Source organism: Pimephales promelas, chromosome 7 (assembly GCF_988280905.1).
Source record: "Pimephales promelas chromosome 7, fPimPro1.hap1.1, whole genome shotgun sequence".
Classification (NCBI taxonomy): Eukaryota; Metazoa; Chordata; class Actinopteri; order Cypriniformes; family Leuciscidae; genus Pimephales; species Pimephales promelas.
This window is the reverse complement of record NC_142775.1, coordinates 25,640,771-25,663,669: the sequence shown is the minus strand read 5'-3', so window position 1 is coordinate 25,663,669 and position 22,899 is coordinate 25,640,771. Positions and strand designations below refer to the sequence as shown.

Below are 22,899 nucleotides of genomic sequence, written 5' to 3'. Positions count from 1 at the left end.
TTGTTGAGACCACACTTGCTTTCAGGATTTTCATTCTGTGATTTTGATCACACAGATGACCGCGACAAGCACTTGCCCAGTTAGTTAAGCCAGTGTAGTGTACACTTAAAGGGATAGTTCAACCAAAGATCAAAATTATGTCATCATTTATCAGCACAAAATAAGAACTTTGAAATAATGTGCTGACACCACAAAAAAAAGTATGTTGAATCTGTACTTCTAACAGACCAGTGTGTTAGTGAGATTGACTTATCAGATCACAGCTCATTCAGGCCAGTTTTGTCAACCTTATTGATTTATTAAAAAGATCCAACCTAAAAGAACCATTTGTTTACTAATCGAACATCATTACTTAATGATCTCACGAGAAGACGGTTGTCAACATTATCAGTGAATACAGACTCATATTGCTCTGTTCATCCCATTAAGCTGTCTTATGGTTTCTGAAAATTTGACTTGTTTTATATTGCTTTTTTTTCCAAGGATATATTGTAATTTTCGTTTAAGGTTTTTAAATTTAGTTTCATTTTATTTCAGTTTCAGTTACCGAAAAACATTTATCATTTTAATTTTAGTTAACAATTACACTTTTAAGAATTTTTTAAAAATACTGTCATTTTTAACAATAGATAAATAAACTGTGCTTTGAGTATGCAGTATATAGACTTTCCAATCACACATTCACGTGTGATTGCATATGTGTGTACTTGTTTCGATATTTGGGTTTATATTCAGTAGGTTATGATGTAATGATATGCATCAGTGAGCCTGCGTCTGCTTGTAAGACAGGTGTGGATGGCCGTGTAGAGCCTGCTGAATTAATTGGCCTCGTATCAGTGTTTCCTGTGTGTGCATGTGTCTGGTTTGTTTCAGCGGATAAGGTTTTGCATGAATGTATTCTTAAATTAATTTGACTGGTATACTGTTTTTGTCTCTCCATGTGAGTTGATTGACTTTGAAAGATGTATCACCTGTAGTCAGTGAAGAGGTGCCATGTGAGCGCATGTTTGTCTGCATGTCTGGTCCAGAAAGGCAGAGTGAGCACCTGGGTGTCCTCACACGTTATATTTTACTCCTTAGGTTGCCAGTCGGGAGTCAATATCCCCACATGTCTCACAGCATGATGCCCTCATTAAGAGATGGCACCTCTATGATCATGATGTAACAAGAAGCATCTGTATCTTTCCCATTACAATTGTGAAGTAATTGCAGTTCATTCACCTCAGGTATCCTCTCGAAAGGATCCCTTCATGTCAGTTAGAACATTTTTTTTTCTGTGCTTGGCAACCCTTCTGAGGTCATAGTGTTCAACCCTTTGTTGATATAATAGATCTTTTTTAAATAAATATTTATTTACTCATCCTCATGTTGTTCTAATTTCTCAACAAAATTAGAATGTATTAGTTGCTCTTTTTGCATGCAATTACAATGATTGGACCTTCAAAATGGACCTAAAGCACCATAAATGGATAATAAAAGTCGTCTATACGACTCCAAGTCATACGATCAGTTTGTTTGTGAAATGGACTCAATTTAAAGGGAGGGTTTACACAAAAAGAAAATTCAGTCATCTTTTACACGTTTTTTCTAAACCTGTATAAATTTCTTTCTTCTGCTAAACACAAAAGAAGATGCTATGGGTAATCCAACATTTGATGGGCTTCATTGACTTCCATAGTATGGAGAAAAAAAAATACTGTGGAAGTCAAAGGGGCCCATTAACTGTTTGGATAATGACTTCTGGTCTGTCAGAGATAGAGAGATAGAGACAGCTTTATACTTTCACAACATTGTGCTACTTTGGCAAGTTTAATCATTTGATCTTGCTGTGTTGAGTTTTTTAATTAAGCTATGCTAACCTTGGAATTGCGATAATGCAAGTTTTTCATTGTCATGAGAACAAAAGTTGAATTGTGCTTGTTTTATTATTCTTTTCTATGCATGGACTCTTGCACATTCTTGTTCATAGATAAAAAAGGAGCTTTTGTACATATCTTCATGTCACGATTTTTTTTGTTTCAAACGGAGATCGCGATTCTGAATGACAACTAAACAAAATTACGTAATTTACTAGAGGTTCTGACAAAATGATAATTGCTGGAGTCAATTTAAAAATATTTTATTCATTTAAATATCTGTGTTAAATGAATGATTCAATGACTCACTCACAGATTTCACTTGTTTCATAACTGGATGAATTGTGGTTTTAAACAAATCTCTTGAATGAGTGATTCAATGACAAAAACATTTTTTCAAAAACAATCATTTGTCAGTGGCGTAACAATATAGAATGATTTGCCATTACTTTTAAAAGGTGATTTAGTCTATTTTGATCTAGACATCAGTGTTCATAGCCGAACTATAAACTTTGATCCCAGTTCTTTTGTGATAATATGAATATTTGTAACATGGAAATAATGATATTGTGTGGCTAAAGACTGTTTGCAAAGCAGTTTAATACCTGTACATGACAACTGCTGGATCAGCGGCAGCTCAAACACCAACTCCAATGATCTGGTGTGATTTCGCCAAAGGTTTAGTAGACATAGGAGAATCATTGTCATTTAGCAATAATCGAGATCATGATCTTTTAATGATTAATCGTCCAGCTTTAGTGTGGCTAATTCAAGTCTTTGTAATTAACCCTTTGTGTTATGTAGGTTCACACAGTGTCTGTGTTGTGATTGACAGGCTATGAAGGAGGCAGTCTGGTTAAGTTCCTCAGGGATATTGAGCACAGCACCGAGTTGATGCTTGACCGCTGGAACATCGACATTGTCCCTGATGATAAGGAGGAGAAGGGAGATCCTGTACCCAACAGCATAGTGAACAACTACTTTTCCATCGGAGTGGTGAGAATTTACTACAGTTTTTTCACAAAGAGACTCAACATTATAGTATCAGAACTCCTGAAAGTGCTGTTATATCAGATGTTTTACAGAAACCTCCTCCTGTCTTTCTGACCACACTCATTCATCAGTCAAAATCTCTTACTCCCTATTATGAGTGTGTATTTTTTACCAAGGCCTGAGGCTAAAAGTCGTTTGTGAGTAATTTAATGTTGATTTCTCATGTAGCATTAGAATGGATTATCGTTGTCAGAGGAACGACAACACGCTCAAACTTTGCTGATGTGATTTACTGCGTCTGAAGCAGTTTCATGCCTGTGACTCGTGTATCATTGGACAGAATTCTCCTTCTCACACACAGTTGCTTAGCAACCATATTCTGTTCAAATGTTACATCCCATGTTGTTGCTCTCATCAAGCATTTATTAACAGAGCAGTTACATGTCTTTCACAAACTACTTATGCAATCTTTTTCTACTTCTTTTTATAAACCAGATTATATAACAAATGAATAAGTGAAAAAACAATCAATTTCAAGTGGTTTTGCCAGGTGGATAGATGGTCACTCTATGTTACTGTACATACTTAGAAAAAAAATAAAAATATGAAGAGTTTAGATGCAAAAGCCTCTAAATGCCATTTGAAATTTTCTTCTTTAATGATGATTTTTTATCAAACTTGTATATTTAAGTTCAGTAATTTCACTTAAATAACAATTAATAGGTAATTATCATTGCCATTTAAGTGAAATCACTGAACTTAAATACAAGCTTGATAAAAATCATCATTAAAGAAGAAAATTTCAAATGGCATTTAGAGGCTTTTGCATCTGAACTCTTCATATATTCAGAACCTTCCACAAATATACAGTGAGAGGAATAATTTTCTGAGATGAAAACAAAATGAATGAATGAATGCCAAGGAGGTTTTATACAGATAAGGATGAATTTCTGTTCTTTCGCTGGCACAGTCCCTAGGACCAGGTGGGTCTCCGTGAGCCTGTCTTCCTCCACTTGTTTAGCTAATGATGTATTTCTGTCCTGTTTTTAGAACCTGTCGCTATAAATAGTAAGTCTGCTTTCATTTCTGAAAAATGTCCAATATTCTATTATTATCAGCTGAATCCCAGGTGTGTTGGATGATTGCTGTTATATCTCGCTGAAATGTGCCAAGTAGTCAGGCCACATTTAGAATGGGCAGAAATAGTGACGCGACCTGAAACGGGCCACCTGACCTGCTTGAAATGGGTGTGAAGAGTGGCAGGAGGTACATGCGAGCTTTATGCAAGGTGGCATGAAAACAAGTACGAAGGAATGCGCCACTTCAGGGCTATTATGTAACTCAGCTTAGTGTCCCACTGTCTCCCATACAGACTGTGTGCTCATCAGCCAACAACATGAACCACATAGGAGTTATTGTAGTAGAAGCCTTGAGGTATGTTGAAGTGTGTATATGATAAATGTAGATAAAATGTACATGTGATAAATGTAATAGAAAATCATTAATGACATATTATATAATGCTTAACAAACCAGTACTTGTAGTAATTTCCAATATATAAATAGTACTGTGCAAAAGTAGTAGGCATGTTAGCATTTTCACAGTTATTTACATCTTTGCTGTAGTGTGTCAGTAGGAAATATCAGCTTAAATTTCTGGTGTTAAAGGGCACCTATTATCCCCCTTTTTACAAGATGTAATATTGGTCTCGGGTGTCAATAATGACTGCTGCAGATTTTTTAGGCTGCTGTCACTTTAAGAGCTAATGCACGAATCAAATAAACTGTTATACATACGCTCTTTCTCAGTTTTTACCTTCACTTAAGATGCAAGCGACTGTGTTTACGAGGATATTTACCAAAACGACATAATTGTGTGTTTTTGACCGTTTAGGCATGTATCTGAAGCCTACATTATTCTTTCCTTATGCGTGTCAGTCCCGTCTCGCACTGGAGGGTGCCTTGGGAACAGTATCTCTTTTGTGACTTAATATGCTTTTAATAACACTGCTTAATACCAAACACGTCCCAAAGTTTAGCAACATTTAGACTGCATTTTACAACAGTTTGAGTTGGCTGATTTGTATGTGAAGTTTGGGCTTTTAGGGAGCAATGAAAGCGCACCGCTGTGAAGGGAAGGAATGCGGGAGTGGCACAATAATCGTTTACGCCGATTATCTTGTTTTCATAATTGTTGGAAGCCAAAATCGATTAGAATTAATGCACAGCCCTAGTGTCAGACCATCTGATGAGACGGTGTGGTGGTTTGAAGAGGCTGGTAACATGATGGAGTGCTGACTATGAATGGACAATGGCCTATACTGTGAACCCTGAGTCTTGTGATGGGGGTGGACTGACTGTGCCATGTTGGTCCTTGTGTGGCTTGGCACGGAAGTTAGTTTTCACAAGACATCAATAAAATATAAAAAAAACAGACTCATGAGTTAGACTTTTTCTTTTAAACTGTAGTGTGTCATATTTGGATTTTGAAATAATGAGACATGTATGAGTAAGCCAGTAAGTTCACTAATGAATGTTTATCAAAATTTGCTGACCCTCATGTCGTTCCAAACCTGCACGACTTTCTTCTATCGAACATTAAAAATATAATTTGAGAAATGTGTCAAAGTTTTGTGTTCATACAATAAAAGGAAGTGGAGTCAAATGTTGTTTGAAACACAATATTTCAAAATGTCCTTTGTGTTCTGCAGATGAAAGAAAGTCATTCGGGTTTGAAATATTTAGAGGGTGACTCAATTATGACAGAATGTTAATTTTTTTATTGAAATATCACTTTAATATTTCTAAAAAGCATCCCAACATCTAAACATTGCTCTTCTGCTTTAAGTTATTTCTGATATGAAAGTAAAGTCTGTTACTGTATTATGATAACTGACCTTTCATGAAAGAATGATAGCTTTACGGTACCCAATAATGTGAGCTTTGGTGGTTCCAGTTAATTACATTTTCGTTCATTCGTTACATTAATTATATAGCGCTTTTCTGGGTACTCAAAGTGTTTTACATAGAAGGGAGTGGGGGGGAATCTCCTCAACCCATCTCTTAACCCATACCTCAATCCATTTCAGTTTGAGGCACAGGTCTGAGGATGCAGGCAGTATTTTAGGAGACCGTTTGTGTCTGAAAGTGAAATCACGATACTGTGGTGTTTGGTGCAGTGTGGCATGGCACGAGCAGAGGGACAGGGTGCTGGGAGTCCAGGAGGACAGGGCAGATGGCTCCGCATTGGGCGCCACTGACACCTGAGTAAAGCAGTGCAGTGACTCATGCCCTGATGTAATCATTAGTAAGGCTGCTTCAGCCTTCAATGTTTTCCAGTCACTTTCCATGAAGGTTGTGTCGACTGTAGACACTTGGGTGTCCATCCATGGTGTTTGTGGTTTTCAGGCCGTTATCACCATGATTATGTATTTCATCATTTGTGACAGAGCTCATTTTCTTTTTAGCTAAACTAATAGGCTAATAATAATAATAATAATGTGGGGGGAAAAACAAATGTTAAAAGGATAGTTCACCCATAAATGAAAAATCTATCATTTTTATTGCACAATGCACATTTCTTAATATTAAGCCTAAAATGTGTTTTAATATCACTATAGTAAGGATAGTATGATATCTGTATAATATCAGTCTTTAAATGCAAAATATTTAAAGTGTACCCAAAGTAAGCATGCAATAGTTCCACTTTAGCTCAGTCAAATATATTTAAGTATATCTTTAGTTGAACTTCAGCACTATTTCCGGATAACTAAAGTGCATTAAGTACAGAATTAGTTGTATTCTGTATATCAATTAGTATATCAATTTAGGGTACCAGAAGTATAATTATAGGGTATTTATATAAATTAAACATATTTAAATGCATTTACGAAGTATAAAATAATTGTATTTCAAATACATTTTGTTCTTTTTATTTTTCACTAGGGAGTACTTTTCTCACGCGAACATACGGTTTGTATCAGAAAACACTGATTCATCCACTTGGGTCGTTTGGATTAACATCGTGTTTGCTTTGTTTGTTTTTTTTTTAAGGGTCAACTTTGAGGGACCTATCTACTTGAAACTTAGTGTGGCACAGGACAGGATTTTAATTGCTGAGTCCGGATGTCAAAGGGAAGATACTGATATGTGTGCGGAAAGTGCGAGAAGGAAATCACATTTGGGATTTGTCGAATTATCAAACAATAAAAGTTGCTCAAATGTGTTTTGTTTTTAAGAATTTTATTAATGTTATTAGTCTATTGTGCAAAAGGACTTAGGATAGTCATCAGGGAAAGGTTTGGGATTGTGTGTGTACTTGTGTCATTAGCCAATTCCATTGAATGGTCACATGCAATTGCAGCTCAGGTCATTCGCCCAAAAACTTTCTTTGAACAAAAATACTTCAGAAGGACCCTGCACTAGTTTAGCAACTACTATTGAGACGAATATAAATGCTTTCAGGTATGATAGTCTTCTTTCCATGAACCTTCGCCCCAACTAGCACAAACTGATAGAGGAGGGTAGTGCTTTACATCCGTGTGAATCTGATTTCTGAGACATCTTAGAATGGCATTGCAATCCTGCTGTGTGATCCAATTCACCCTGGAAAGAATCCTCAGGAGGAATTAAGGACAGCAAACACACCATGTCAGCAGCCATTAAGGACGTCTCTCCATGTATCTCCAGGCCTGAGAGTTGAAATCGAATCGCCTCTCTTGACATCAACAACTTATCTGTGTGAGCCTGTCCCCCTCCCCATGGTTGGGGTGCTTGGAAAACTGTCCCGCTGCCATCATTTCACTTTTGTGGTATCATGCACACCTTCGTCTCTAATGACTTCAGTCAGTTCTGCACTTGGACAGAAGTACGGGTTATAATGCTTAGTTTATAAAACATAAAAAATGATTCAAATTATTATTCATGTGAGTAAATACGCACCAGTTTAACAACAAGACAGAGCGATGTAGCTGTTGTGGAAAAAAGTAATAAAGCATGTTAGCAATCGTCCTCCACTCCGCAACGTTTAAAGTAAATGGCCAGCCCAACTTAGGAATGTATGATAATTCCGATTGGAATTATGATAATAACACGTGAAGGCAGCATAATATGGTGGCTAAGGGAGTGATGGCAGATTTGAAGTTTGTTTCTCTCTTCTGCCCAATGTTAATCAATATCAATGTTTTTTGTTTGTTTTTTGTATGTTTTTTTCGAAGTTTTCACTTTTTTTTTTTTTAGAAGTTTACCTAAATGTGGCGACTACTGCTTCTAAGAAATGTGAAGAGGGTCCAGTCTGTCCTAGTGTAATATATCTGTGATTTGGCTGTAAAGAGCTTACGCTGGTTTAATAGGTAGCTAAACAAACAACCTTTTAAGAGATATTCAATCGTTCAACCTTATCTATGTGATAAGAGTGTTTATTTTAGAGCCTGTCAGTCTGTGTGTGTATGCATGTGCATGTGTGTGTATTTGTGTCTATAGTACTGGCATGGACTGAAGGTCAGGGGAAGTATCAGTGACAGGAAGTGTTTGGGTGCCAGAATCAGACCAGGTTACCACCATAATGAATGGCCGTGCTGAGTGACACCTGGCCAGTCTTATAGTTAGAAGGAAAACAGCGCCCACCTCTCCATTCACCTCACACATGCACACATTCAGAGCTTTCAGACAGTATTCACATAGTTCACTCACGCCCTTATGTGGACTTTCACACGAATGCACCTCCAGTCTCACGATAAGTCCCATATGCACCTGCTCCCACCGTGCTGACAGGAGCACAGATGGGCACTGACTCAGTATAGTGCTACATTAACCCAGTGCGGACGCACCAATCACTGTGACCTGAATATCACCTCGCTTAATACCCTTCACCTCTTCACCCCATCGATAGTTGCCCTCCCTGGAGGACAATGTCTTTTTTTGGACTGAATTCATTATTGAACTTTGTCCACAAATAAGTAGAAGTCGTCTAACTGTATATGATACAAACCCTGAGGTGATATACAATCTTCACCTTGTTCAGATAGTGGAGGGGGAATGCCAAGAACAGTTAAGCCCGCAGTTTCATTCCATCGGGACTGGGTATGTCTTAGTGGAGGACATGTGTCCTCCCAATCATAGCATAACACCTCAGAGGGGTGGGCATCTAAAACTTTTGAAAAAATACCATATAACTGGGATACTGTTAAGCTTATCAAAAGCCACGTTTCCACCGCAGGAACTTTCCCCAGGAACTAGGAACTTTGGGGTGGTACTCGGTGTGTTTACACCGCAGGAACCAGGGTCTAAATGAAGTTCCGGGTAAATGAAGTTCCCCCCCAGAAGGTCCCTGCTGGCGAGGTAGTACTTTTTCAGAGTTTGCGAACTTTCGGGGTGGGACTTGTGCGCTGAACATGCTGATTGCTTCTTACCACTTGTTCTTTCTTCCCGGCAGCGCGCGTTCGTCCCATCCATCTCGTGGTCAATGTCCGCTGATAACAAACGTCTACTTTTAAATCTAGCATTACGAGCTTTCTGAATACGCTTTGGATGCTCGTCTCTTTTCTGCCTTTTTGTTAATTACCTCGTTAGTAAACAAATCGCACACAAAAGCAGCACCGCTTGAATATCCTCCATACAAAACTCAAAACAAACGAACAGACTGGGAGGAGCAGTTGCACGCAGTTCAACATCAATCTTCCCGCCCCGGACCGGTACTTCGGTCCGCGGTGTAAACGCAGTAAGTAAGCGGTCTGGAGCAAAAAAAGTTCCTGGGACAAATAGTTCCAAAAGCTTCCATTTATATCTGTGCATTCCCAAACCTTGGGATTCCCAATGCCTTTTATTAGATCCATGTAGGTCTGAACTATTGAAGCTTGAAGAAACCCATTTTTGGAGTAAGGAGGTAACTCTGATATCAAAACAAAACATGGCCTACATTTTTAAGAGCCTCGTGACTCTTGTGTGCTATCATAAGGACATGAAAAGGAATTAATGAGTTGGTTAAAATGCATAGCTAGAACAAACGTCATTGGACGAGAGCAGTGCTTTTTGAGGACAAATTCCTGTTTTTCATTAGTTACGTTGCTCTTTAAAGCGAGGTGTCGTGCAGTGCCCGTTTCTTGTCTTGGCATTCACTGCAGTGATTGATGTACAGTGCGTTCTGTTCTCTTCTAATTTCACACATGCCAGTTTGTGGAACACCTGGACTTTGTGAGCATCGAAAAATGTCACATAGACATAGTCTATTCTTTGATATTTTGACTGACTTCAGTGACAACATGTGTGCACCGTGAACAGCAGGAGTCCCTTCTGTAGAACGCAATGCATCATAGCAGTGGTTTGGATATGTGCGGGATACCAGTCCGCCGCCCCTCCATGCAGCCTCCCCTACCCCCCTCCCCCCCCCCTCCTCCCCTTCCTGTACCCTCTCCCCTCTCCCATGTGAGTGCCGCAGCACCTGCAAGCACGGGCAGGAAGCCAGCACAGGTGCTAACGTAGCATCGTCTGCTCGCGGCTTGATCGGTGTGCCAGCAGCTATCAAACCCTGAGAATCTCACCCTTGCACACTTCCTCCCTGTCTGAGTTTGTGACACGGTGAGCACTGCAGTGTGCCGAGATCCATCGTTATATTACACAGCGAAACTCCGAGACAGGTGTTACGTGTGTGTGTGTGTGTGAATGTGTTCAGGCTCGGGCCTAGTGAAGGATGTGGTGGCTTTGAGCTCCCGTCTTTTACATGTGTGTGTGTAAATATAGAAATAATCAGTTACGGTTGCAGACCTGATTCATCAATTAGCTCTTCTGTTTGCACACTGTTGCTTTGATTTTAATCAAGGCTGATTCAATGACGGTGGATTCCGCTCTGGTTTGGTGCTGCAAGAGCAAACAACATTTTAACTCGCTGTTTGATCCCTTATGCCTCTCAGCTACCATTAGGTCCTCACAGGCAGAACCTTCACATCCTTCAAGTTGACAGGATGATGGTATTTAAGTAGCTGATGGGGTCATTGTTTGTTAAAAAAATTATTTAGAATATTTTGTATGGCATTGTTTTTAATTAATTAGTGTTTGCTAAGGCAATGTTTTTTTATATATATATATATATATTAGTTGATGATGACACTTTTGTATTATTATAGTATTTATTTTCTTGGCAGATTCGTTTAAAACCACAGCAATTTCATAAAAGTGTACATAATATGTGGGTCACATGCAGTGCCTGAAAACAATAATTAAATTATCCTTATTAGTTCATACCCTGATATTTAAAATATTTATTATTGTAATTAATCAAATAAATAAGATCATTGATTTAAAATGACATGTTGGCCCTATGCTATTTTCAAGATAAGATGATTTATTAATGACTACTCCTACTTATTTGAGGACGTTAAATAACCCTCAAGTATTCATCCAGGAATATGTCTAGAAAATCAACAATTGTGAATAATGAAGTGCACTTTACCGGTGTAAAAGATTGGTTGTTACTTGTCTTAGCACAATTGTTCATTTTCTGGACTTAAGTGTCCTATTCTTTTAATCCTTCCCCTCCCCCTATCATCTTCTGGCATTCCTGGAAAGTCTCTTTCCTGCTGATACCATCTCTTATGCATCCAGCTTCGCTGTATTTATTTATTTATTTTTTTCATCAGGCACTGTAGAGCTGTGGCCTCATTTCCAGAACTGTGTACTTTGTCCAGCAGGCCTATCTGCACAATCATCTTCCCCTCAGGCCACAGCAACAGAAATGACAAGCAGATCCCTCCCCCAAAGCACATGAGCTCATGATGTGAAACAGGGGCCTGTTAATACCCGAGAAGCTAGGCATGGCTAAAATAGCACCAGAGAGAAAATCACCTGTCTAGCACCAATTTGAAATCATCAGTTTATAAACTCAATGAGCCATTAGGTTTCACTTTAACACTCAATTACATTCCCCTGGTTTCACAAACAAGGCATAAGCTAGTCCCAGACTAAAATACATGTTTGAGCTGTTTTAACTGAAAGCAACTTGCCCTGACATATCTTAAAATATGTCATTGTCATTGTTTTGTCTTTTTCTAAGGCACGTTTATACCTTATAACGTTTATAAATGCTACTTATAAAATAAAAGCTATTATAAATGCCCTAATTGAACTATTGCCTAATACTGGCTTAATCTAAGTCATGTATGTGAAACCGGGCCATCATGTTCTAATGATGGCTATTTTGACATAATAAAAAAAAAAATGACATTCAAAATAATTAGAAGCAAAGGATCAAAATAATAAGAAACAAATCAGCATTTTAGAATGATTTCTGAAGGATCATTTGACAATGAAGACTCATAAAATGGCGAGTAATGATGCTCATAAAAATTCTGCTTTGCCATCAGAAATACATAAAACAATCTCACAGATTCCAATCAGTGGTGTATATTCACTTGAATCATTAGCCTTCACAATTATTCTTAATATGATCATTATAATCAACAATTTGAGATAAACAAAGCACTGCAGTAATATAATTGAGGCCATTTGATTCAAGTGCAATTCCACTGGAGTGCAAGGTAATAAAATGGTATATATATATATATATATATACTGTATATATATATACAGAAATTTAAGGAGCATTTCAGCATGTGTATTCCCTGTGAGGGTGATCTTACAAACAATATCTTAATCAAATCAAATGTATATTATTGTTATTTCTTGTGTATGGTGTTGTTTATTTTTAGAGGATGTCCTTTTAATTCTAGCAATTAGTTGGAGGGTTTTTTTTTTCTGATTTAATTTTTATGAAGTTGCCATTTCATAGTATAGAGGGTTAAATATTGATCAGTGTTAGCAGGGATGGTTGTGCCACATCATCTGGGTCATGTCTGAACAGCTTTATGGCTATGCTGTATGGCCTAGGGCGGCTGTTTCCTCTCAGTCCTGATTTTGAACACTTGATTTAGGATGGGCGCTCCATCGGCCATCCGACAGCACTGTCAGTAGCTCATTAGCCTGAGACTTAAAACAGTTTTATGTGTTTAGCAAAAAGAGGCAGTCAACCTGTGATTCCTGTTTTCTGTGTCCCCTTTCAGGACGCATCCATAGCGCATCGCTTCCACTTAATGAGAGAAAAACATCCAGAGAAGTTTAACAGCAGGTAAGAGAACATGGATGTTTGTATATGAGCATGTGGAGAAAATGCTAATGAGAATTTCAATAAAAACTGCAGATGAATGACGCAAGTGACAAGAAAGGAGAAAAAATAAGTGCGAGGTTACATCTGAGAGGGAACTAAAACCTTTAATGAGTTTTTGTCCAAATCAGCCATGACAGACAATGAACAACAGACATTCTGCTGAGTCATGCAGCATAGCTCCGCCCACTCTGAAAAATCATTGGACCAATGAGTTTATTCTCTATATACGTTATGGTTCACTTCCACTCTTTTTGTATTTTAACATCTTTGACTTTGGTCTAAACCCATCTATTTACACTTTTCTCTATCAAACTATTTTCAATTTTCAAATGGAAGTTTTATTATTTGACCCTCAAAAAGAGACTTCCTTTTTAGCATTAAAAATACCTGATGAATCACCCATTTGGTGTTATTCGCCTCTTCAATCTGCTTGTGTCGTGCAGATCTAGCACAATGTCGGCTGCTTGACTGTTCCGATTGCTTTGCTAACTCAAGTAGTGTCCGTTTGAATGTAGTTTCTTAATTAAATGTTATGCAACGCATCTGCATCAGCGGTGTAAACCGGTAATGTGCTTTAGAGTATCCATTTATAGTGTTAGGGTCAGCGCAGTCTCACCCCAAAAAGTCATATAACTGACGTTTTGGGACGTCTTTTGACCATACGTCAATATTCGCCTTTTTAGGGCCCCCTTAAACGTCGGTAGATGAGGTTATGGGATCCTAACTCTACCCCAGACCTAAACCTAACCCTAAACCTAACCCGTCACCTAACTGACGTTAAAGGTAAAGCGTCAGTTGTATGACGGCCCGGGATCGCCATTTACCGACGTTTAAGGGGGCCCTAAAAAGGCGAATATTGACGTATGGTCAAAAGACGTCCCAAAACGTCAGTTATATGACTTTTTGGGATGAGAATGTGTTGTTAGGGTAGAAAAACTGTACAGATCTAATTTGAACCCTCTACGTTTATCTCCACTAAATTGTGTCAATTTAAGTAAGGAGGAGAGAGAAATGGTTGAGATGAGCAGGTAGAATGGGTCATGATGACTTTAGTGAGGCAATTCAGCATGAGAAAGGACAGTTAGTGAAATCATCATTGCTCTGAGATATTTGTAGTGTACAATAAGCCTTCCAGCAATAAAAGGATGACTGCTAAAACTGACTGTAGTACAGCACTTTGGGTCGGCTCTAACAGCTCCATAAAACGTGTTTTATCTTAAGAAAATGTCCCCTAGAGCTTCTGGTGCACTTTACAGTAGCCATCCCCAGCTCCCTTTGATGTGGAACTCTTTCAAGTCCGTTGTACTGTTCTCTATTGAGAAATGTTGTAAAAAGCTTGTGTAGCTCTTGGCCAAGAGAGAAAAGAATGAGGCTTCTTGTTTAGGGTCAGTGGTCTAGTTTGGTAAGACTCCAGGCATTTTAGATTGCCATTCATTTTCTCACCAAAGCAACTCAATAATGCAGCACAAATATTGAGATTTATGCAACTGTTATTGGTTGCATAATCTGATGTGATTGGACAAACAATGTTCCAATAGGGATGATATTTAATATTAAGTAATAGGATTTTATGTATATTGAATTGGATCAAAAATGACAGTAAAGACATTTATAATATTACAAAAGATTTCGATTTCAAATAAATGCTATTCTTTTTACACTTAAAAATAAATATATTTCAAGTTTTCCACAAAAATATTAAACAGCGCAACTGTTTTCTGGGAGAATGGTTCCTGTATTCAGAGCTTTGCTGTAAAACTCTGGATGCTGGGGTTTACGTAAAGATGGATGACACCCACTATACTCAGTTTACTGTATTTGAGTTAGAACCTGTCATGGCAGCACTGCTTTTTAATGACTTTTTTAAAATAAGTCCCTAATGACTCATACGCGATCTGAATTATGGGACCTGCCTGGCTGAATTAACTAGTTAATGTTTCCGTTGTTCATAATTAATACACCTAGATTTCCACAGCACATTAAAAATGGTGCAATGTAATGCGAAATTTCCCGTGGTTCCTCCACAATGGTGGGTTTCTAGTCTCCTTCATTGCAAACTTTATTCAAATGTGGCTCTTTTGCAGTTGACGGACAGAGAGCCCAAAATAAGAATAATGGAATTATATCCTCAGCCTATTTAAATCATTCAGTGTTTAATCCCAGAGTGAGTCACCCAGAAACATAATATATAAACACTGCCAAACCAAATGCTTCATCTGCTTTTCTTTGTTTTGCAGATTTAGAATAGCTAGCCAGTGCATCTGCCAATCTATGGCTTTCTAATGAGGGCTGTGCTCAGTGTTTTTTTAGGTTTTGAGAATGCGCTCACTAGATGGTACATGAATCATGGTTGCCATGGAGTTGCATGATTTATCCTCCATGAACATTTTCATGTGGCATGTTTCTGTCCACCTGTTATACTTCACTCCTGGAAACAGAGAGCAGAGCATCCAGTTTAAAATGTTCAAATTCCTTTCAAATGTGTTTATATATAAGTGCATGTGTTAACATCCACCAGCATTCCCACCGTGGCTTGGGATATGCAGGGGGGAATATGTGTGACTTCTCTCACCTCGGTGCTCAGTGTTCTGTGTCAGTAGTCGGTCTACATGGAACCCGCAGCCCAGGTGTTAATGACCAGAATGCACAATGGACCCGAGCCTCTGTGTCCGCTCCTCCCAACGGGGCAGCCAGAGGAAGTTTTGGATTAAGAGGTGTCAAATTACCCCATAGAAAAGAAAAAAAGCCTTCTAAGATGCCTTTGTCTTTTTGATTAAAATAACAATGATGGCTCTGTGGACAGTCAGTTTCTAAAGAAAACAATGGCAAGAAGATGAGAGGTAGGGTTGAACACAGAGTGGGGGCAATGGGGGGGATCTTGTTTCTCCTAATATCATGGTGGATTACATTCCCACACTTTATTTCTTTTGTTTCGTAATGTTTTCTTTCGAACACCAATTTCAAAGTATTCTATTGGCATAAAATACTGTTTAGGATGCAATGGGCTACCACTACAAAACTACAGCTCTAAAAAAAAAGATTCCTGTAATGGTGATAAAAATAGAAAAACTAGAATAAATGAAAAACATTCAACATTAATAAGACTAAAGAACATTAAGAATATAGTAAATTGGTATTAGCCACGACTGTCAACAGATAACACTGCATAAGATAAAAAAATAAATAATCTGAAATCCATTTGAGGCTATCTCATATCTCATATTATTTTATTGTAGTAGCAATAATTGTCTTTTTTTTCCACAGATAATATCCCTAGATAATGTTATTATATATTCCAAAGCCTTGTCAGCTCCAGCCATTAAAGCACAACTGTAGTTATAATAGTAAAATTTGCAAGAGAAACAGCTCAGTTGAATTATTAATGTCGATGAAGGGTTGACCTTTTCTGAATGAATACTTTACAATAACTTTGTATGTGGCAGTCAGTGAGGGGTGGGGGTTGCATTAAAATGCATTTATTTGTACCTCAAAGAGCCATTTATTGATTATCAGCATGCATGTGGCCTACAGGGAAGTCAGTTAGGCTACTGTATTTTGACATTGATCTGTGAAAAGCATTGGGCTTTCACCATGTGCTGCGGGTCATGATGTCCCTTTTTACTCTGCAGCATGTTCTTTGCACCATAAAAATCAAATATGGCCTTAAACATGCCATTAACAGCTGTGCTCTGAAAGATATTTGTCTGCTATGGCTCCATGGCTCCTCATAATGTATGTCCTGCAGTAAAACATAAGTGTTTCTTTCTTATTTTTTATGATTGTTTATTGCAGATACATTACAAGTTCAGACAAAATAGTAAATCTGTTGTGTGTTGTGTTGACAGTCACTTTTGCAGGTAGCTGAAATACACTTTTTGCTGAAAAGCCCTGTAAAAATGTTTTGTCATTTTCTGTCAGCTTTCAAATATCAGGGTCTTTATAACAGAGGTTTTGATCATTTGTCATTGGTTGAAAGATGCACATACATCTTAAAAAAGGGAGAAATTAAGATATTATTGAATGGATAAAAAGAAGACTTATTTCATGAAATTATCAACTTTATCTTCCCAGTTAAATTTGTTGATTAAGGTAATAAATGTCATGAGATGAAACTGTACTGTTACAACACCTCCTCCGATCATGTGACCGATAGAGGAAAAGGCCAAATATGGTCCTGACCCAAGCTGCCGTCTGTCTGCTCAGCATGTGAGCATGTGTTTCATAACCCCTAAGAAGGTGTCTAGGTTATGTCTATGTGAGTAAGGATGTTTGTGTACTGTGTGTGTATGCGGTGGCTAATTCATTGTGTATTTTAGTGCAAGGACCGTATGCGTGCGTGGGTGTGCATGTGCGCAAATCCCTCCGCGTGCACATATGTGTGTGTGCCGGGGGTCAGCAGAAACCCAGCATGGCTGTGTTCTGGAACCTGTTGTTCCCTGCTGCTCCATGCCCGTGGTAGGGAGGGATAAATATATGCTTCCCTTCCTCACTGCCTCTGGCTGCTGCCAATAGAGCAGCCCAACAGAACGTACCCCCTGCCCCAAGCCCCCCCCCCCCCCCCCCACACACACACACACACACACACACACACACACACACTTGCTGTGGAGCAGGTCACAGACAGACTGTGACAGAGCATGAGCTACCTGGAATCAGACTGTAGTCATAAAGCTAGCTGAAGATGTGCTGAACTAACTGCTGTGAAATGTTAATTTGACCCCACCTAAAGATGCCACAACATTATCATTATTATTATATCATTTATTTAGTTTTTTAGTCATTATTTTTTAGAATTTGTATTATTATTCATTTTATTTTATAAAACCTTTTACAACATTGTTTACAAAGTAATTTTCAGAAGCAATTAGTCAGATCAACAAATTAACTACAGCCTACATAGTATGACTGGAATTCAAAAATGAATATCTAAAAATGATTTGTTGTTGTTATCATTATTTATTATTATTATATTTTGCGCTGTAGTGTCTTTATTAGTTATTAATATAATATTAAGAATTATTATTATTATTTTATTTGTATAAAACCTTTTACAACATTTTCTGAAAAGATTTGTCAGATCAAGAATTAGAATAAGAGATTAATAACACATTTTAACGTTGAAATAATAATTTTAAATTATTATTAGTTATATTATTAACCGTTTGATATATTGAAATATAACAGTTTTATAATATAATATATACATTGTTATTAATGTTGTTGCAAGTGTTTTTTTTTTTTAAGTGCTTTTCAGAGACAATAGAACTAATGAAAGACACAACTGTGTTCAGAGTGCTCTGATGGAAAGCAGCCACATTGATCGATCTGACATGATGCTCAGCCTTGCCAGATTACAGTGGGGATGTTCACACTGCTGCCTTTCTTCTCTTGTTCCCATCACAAGAGGTTCATCACATCTTATCTTTAACCCCCAACTGCCCTCCTCCCTCTACAGCACCCCCGTCCTTAAAATCACTCCCATTTGAGCTGTCAGTCAAAGGCTGTATCAGAGTCCCGATCAGCAGGATAAGAACTGAGCTGCGTTGTGACTGATTGCCACAGTGATACAGGGGCAGCGAGCTCACGGGTCAAAAAGTCATCAGTCTCTGAAGGGATTATGGGAGATGCTTATCTTAGTTCGATGACCAGCAGGATGTGTGATTGCGTTTGAAGAATGTATTGGTTAAATTCAAAGGTTCGCTGACCCTTAAAGTGTTAGTTCACCCAAAAATGAAAATTAAGTCATTAATTACTCACCCCCATGCTGTAACCCCGTAATACCTTCGTTCATCTTCGGAACACAAATCAAGATATTTTTGATTAAATTTGAAAGCTGGGTCACTACCACATAGGCACCCTAAGGGATAGAAACTTGACGGCCCAGAAACTCATTGAAGAAAATGATTAAATATTCCATGTGACTACAGTTGCTCAACTATAACACCGTGTCCTAACTACACGCGATGCCATGACACGTGATAGTTTTTGTCGTAACCAGATGCGTCGGCGACACGTGAAGTTTCTAATTTAGAAACGGTTCCTATTTCTGCGACATCGCGTCTGACAGATCCGCCCACACAGAGATCTCATTGGATGGAAGTTCTGAGTGTCATGAATATTAAATCATCAAACATGGACGACGAGGAACTGATTGTCGAAGTTCAAAGGCATTAGGTCACTGTGCCACAGATAATTTACCTCACATTTTGAAAGCATATAATAGCGTTCAATATTAATTCTATGCAAACATACAACTGTAATTCATAACAAAATTAGTCAATGAGTATATTTTGTTAATGTTTTGATTTTTAATAATGTTATTTCTTGATTTGATTATTTCCTTACCCATTTACAATGCAAGTGCAGGCCAGCAGTGCGCTTTCACAGAGAGACTCCGCCCACATGCTGTTCTTAATGGCTGTGATTTTTGATTTACGTGTCGCGTCTAGTGTGGACAGACACACTTGCTGTCACTGGAATTTTATCGCGTCGCATGTAGTTAGGCACGGTGTAAGTTTATCAAGCAACGAGAATACTTTTTGTGCAAAAACAAAACAACAAAAATAACGGCTTTAGGCCTGAGACGAGAGTTCAAAAGATTTCCACGACGCATGCCCGAGAACTGAACAAGAAGGAGTAGAGTTAGATCACAGTTCTCGCGCATGCGTCGTGGAAATCTCTTGAACTCTCGTCTCAGGCCAACAAGGATGAAAAGGAATAGTCGAATAAAGTAGTTATTTTTGTTTGTTTTTCCGCACAGAAAGTATTCTCTTGAGTAATTAATGACTTAATTTTCATTTTTGGGTACGTGAACTAACCCTTTAACATCTACATCTCTATGTGCTGATCCAGATTTCAAGCACAATTCTAGTCTAGAGCATTTTAGCATCAAATTTTAGTCAGCCTCTTGATCCAATTTGAATGCTTACTTTTCTTCGACGGCCTAGCCAGCACAGAAAACACTCAACTTAAAATGAGTCTGCATGAAGCCTTTAATCACTACAGCTTTGTCCAGGCCTTTGCAGAGCTCAGAAGATAATTTATAACTTTTTTTTTCACATCAAAATTCAACTGGAGGTGGTGTGGAAAGAGAAACCCATGGCTGATTGTTTTTTTTTTTTCTTTCTTTTTTAGAGGTTCTCCGATGGAAGTTAGCTAATTGGGTTAGGCAGCTTGGCCCTGTTGAGAACACAGTGCGGGTTTAATTGTGAGCTCAAATCTGCTCGTAATCCCTTAATTTGACAGAATGGAGGTAGCAAATTGCTGGAGTTTAACTGAGGGAAAGGACAACAGAATGAAGTTTTAAAGGAACAGTAGCGACATACCGACCTAACAGTACTTTACTTTTCAGTAGCGTGACAGTGGCTCATCTGTTTTCAAAACAGAGCAGCTTTTCCAGTACCAAGCATATTTTTTTTCAAACAAGTAGCAGAATATCACAACAAAATTCTACATTGCTATTTTTGTCACATTGTATTGCATTACATATTGTATTTCAGTGAAGCAAACTGAGGTAATAATCAAACACTCACACTCCCCTAAAATGTCTGTTATTGGCATAACACCTTAGCCTGACGTTGTCATACTCAGATTCTAGTCAGAATGTGAGTCTGAGACTGCTCCATTGGGCGATGATTATGGGGTATGTTTCAACCGAACCAGGAAAGAAAATACTTCTGCACTCCGTTGGATAGATCTCCAACCAATCAGAGCAACAGAGTAAGTGATGTATGTTCCTCATTTATCTTTCTGACCAACAAATGCCTTGATCTCGGGTCTCTGTTCCTCTTTTAAAATGAATGCGTTGTAGATATATTCCATAACCGACATGATGGCAGAATCTTTACATGATGTTTCATAAACAAAGTTCGGGAGGAGCACGTTCAAATAATCATTCAAATCAACTTGTGATCAAACAATACCATAATGTTACCCTATCAGCATATTCACTCTGTCAACTCACCTAACACGACATCCCTCCACCACCCCGAATCCTCACGCTTCGTTTGTTCTTTCACAGCTAGGAATAGAGGGGGAGTAGCCTACTCTGGGTTCGGGGCGAATACCGAGCCCGGAGCCCTCTCTTCGGACTTTGGTGACGTGGATGATGTTGATTATCTGTCCATTATCGTATAAAGCCCGCCCTGGCAATTTGATTGGCCTGACCATTTCTGGATTGAGCGTAATTACTCCTCAATGGATCGAGTCCAGACTTCCCAACCAAAAAAAATGTTGTGGGTAGGGTTCGGTCTGACATCCAGGCTAATAACCCCTGAGAGGTCTGATTCAAAGAAAAGAAAAGAAAAGAAAAGAAAAGAAAAGAAAAGAAAAGAAAAGAAAAGAAAAGAAAAGAAAAGAAAAGAAAAGAAAAGAAATGAAAATGTACTGCTACTGTTCATCATCATTTTTTTTTCTCAGTAATATATATTATTATTATATATTATTATTTACATTTAGGAATTTAACACACTTTTCTAAACAAAGTGTCTTCAAGATATACATTTGAGCAATTCATGAATTCCCTGGGAATCGAACACAGGATATACATGATTAAATATTACATGTAATAAGTTATATAAGTGATAAATAAATGTCATATTTTGGTTAAATAATTGTTCAAATTTGCATTTTAGTGCTGTCAAAAGTGTTTTTGTGCTCTGAGGAAAAATCAACATTGCTTCCCCAACACTTTTTTATGTATTGAAAACCTGAGGAAAAAATACATTATGTCTTGTTTTATACCAGGTCATTGATGACAGACTTGTACTGTCTGAATTTCTTTTCACAGTGCATTTGCATAATTTGACATCAAACATGAAGCATCAAAGCATTTTCCTCAAGCTTAATTTGTTAAACATAAAAAAAAACATGAATTTGAGAGACCCAAAGGCGTGTAGCAATCATTAGCTTGTGTCAGCCATCACTTGTTCTTCTGGTTCTGGTTCCTGTACCGATTACGTGCTTTATATAGTTGATACTGATGTTTGCTCTCTCTCCATCCCCTGTGGGCCTGGAGAAGCCCCCATTGCATTTTGTCTATTATGCAAACAATAGTGTTGTCATTATCAGCAGAACACCCCTTTGCAGGGCCTTGTCACTGGTTGTCACCATTTGATGAGTGTAAATTGTCCTGTTTCATAATAACCAAAGTGAAAATGCAACATCCACAGCAGAGAGAGAGAGAGAGAGAGAGAGAGAGAGAGAGAGAGAGAGAGAGAGAGAGAGAATTGATAGGGTCCCTGTGTTGCAAATCTGTTTTTAGTTTGTTTTGTTTTTTAAATCTCATATACTATACACTGAGCTGAAGCATAAATTCTTCATTTTAGATTTGTCATATCCTTCTGTGATATATTGGCACTGTCTGTTGTCCTCAGCTGGCTCCTCTGAGTGTCCCAGGAAGGCGTTAATGTCAGATTGTGCTCAGGTTGCCGATGGCGGCTCTGGTTTCTTTATGGAAGCTAAGGCCAAGTTCACTGTCGCTCATGTCCTCTCACACCTGTCTGCCTAAGCTTTCCTTGTAGAATATCAATATTTCAGAAGGACAGGGGAAGGGCAGAGGGTGACAAAATGAACTGGCCCAAAGGCTCCCTGGTCCTAACCAAAACCTCAACTTGTCCTCAAGAATGAGCAAAGATTGTAATTGGTAAGATTGGACAGACTGGATCGTGTTAAAGCACATTTTTTTCATTATGTTTAATTAAATATTTGTGACAGAGTTAGGCCAAGTTCACTACCGTTCAATAGTTGTTTTAATAATTAGGTCTTTTTTTGTAAAAAAAAAAAAAGTAATATTTTGAAATATTATTACAATTTTGAATAAATGTTTTCTATTTAGAAATGATTTACAATGTGATTTTTTCTTGTGATGGCAACGCTGAATTTTCAGCATCATTAC

General features: G+C 38.1%; 1 protein-coding gene across 4 annotated transcripts in view; it reads left to right on the top strand.

Annotated features, from left to right (window-relative positions):
* The window catches only part of dgkg (diacylglycerol kinase, gamma), a 113,175-nt gene that overhangs the window by 66,557 nt on the left and 23,719 nt on the right, over nucleotides 1-22,899 (top strand). For all 4 annotated transcript variants that reach the window (XM_089133266.1, XM_089133268.1, XM_089133267.1 and 1 more), the window contains 2 exons: nucleotides 2,692-2,852; nucleotides 12,901-12,965. In XM_089133266.1, coding sequence (XP_088989392.1) covers nucleotides 2,692-2,852; nucleotides 12,901-12,965 — 226 coding nt within the window. The remainder of the gene's footprint in view (nucleotides 1-2,691; nucleotides 2,853-12,900; nucleotides 12,966-22,899) is intronic.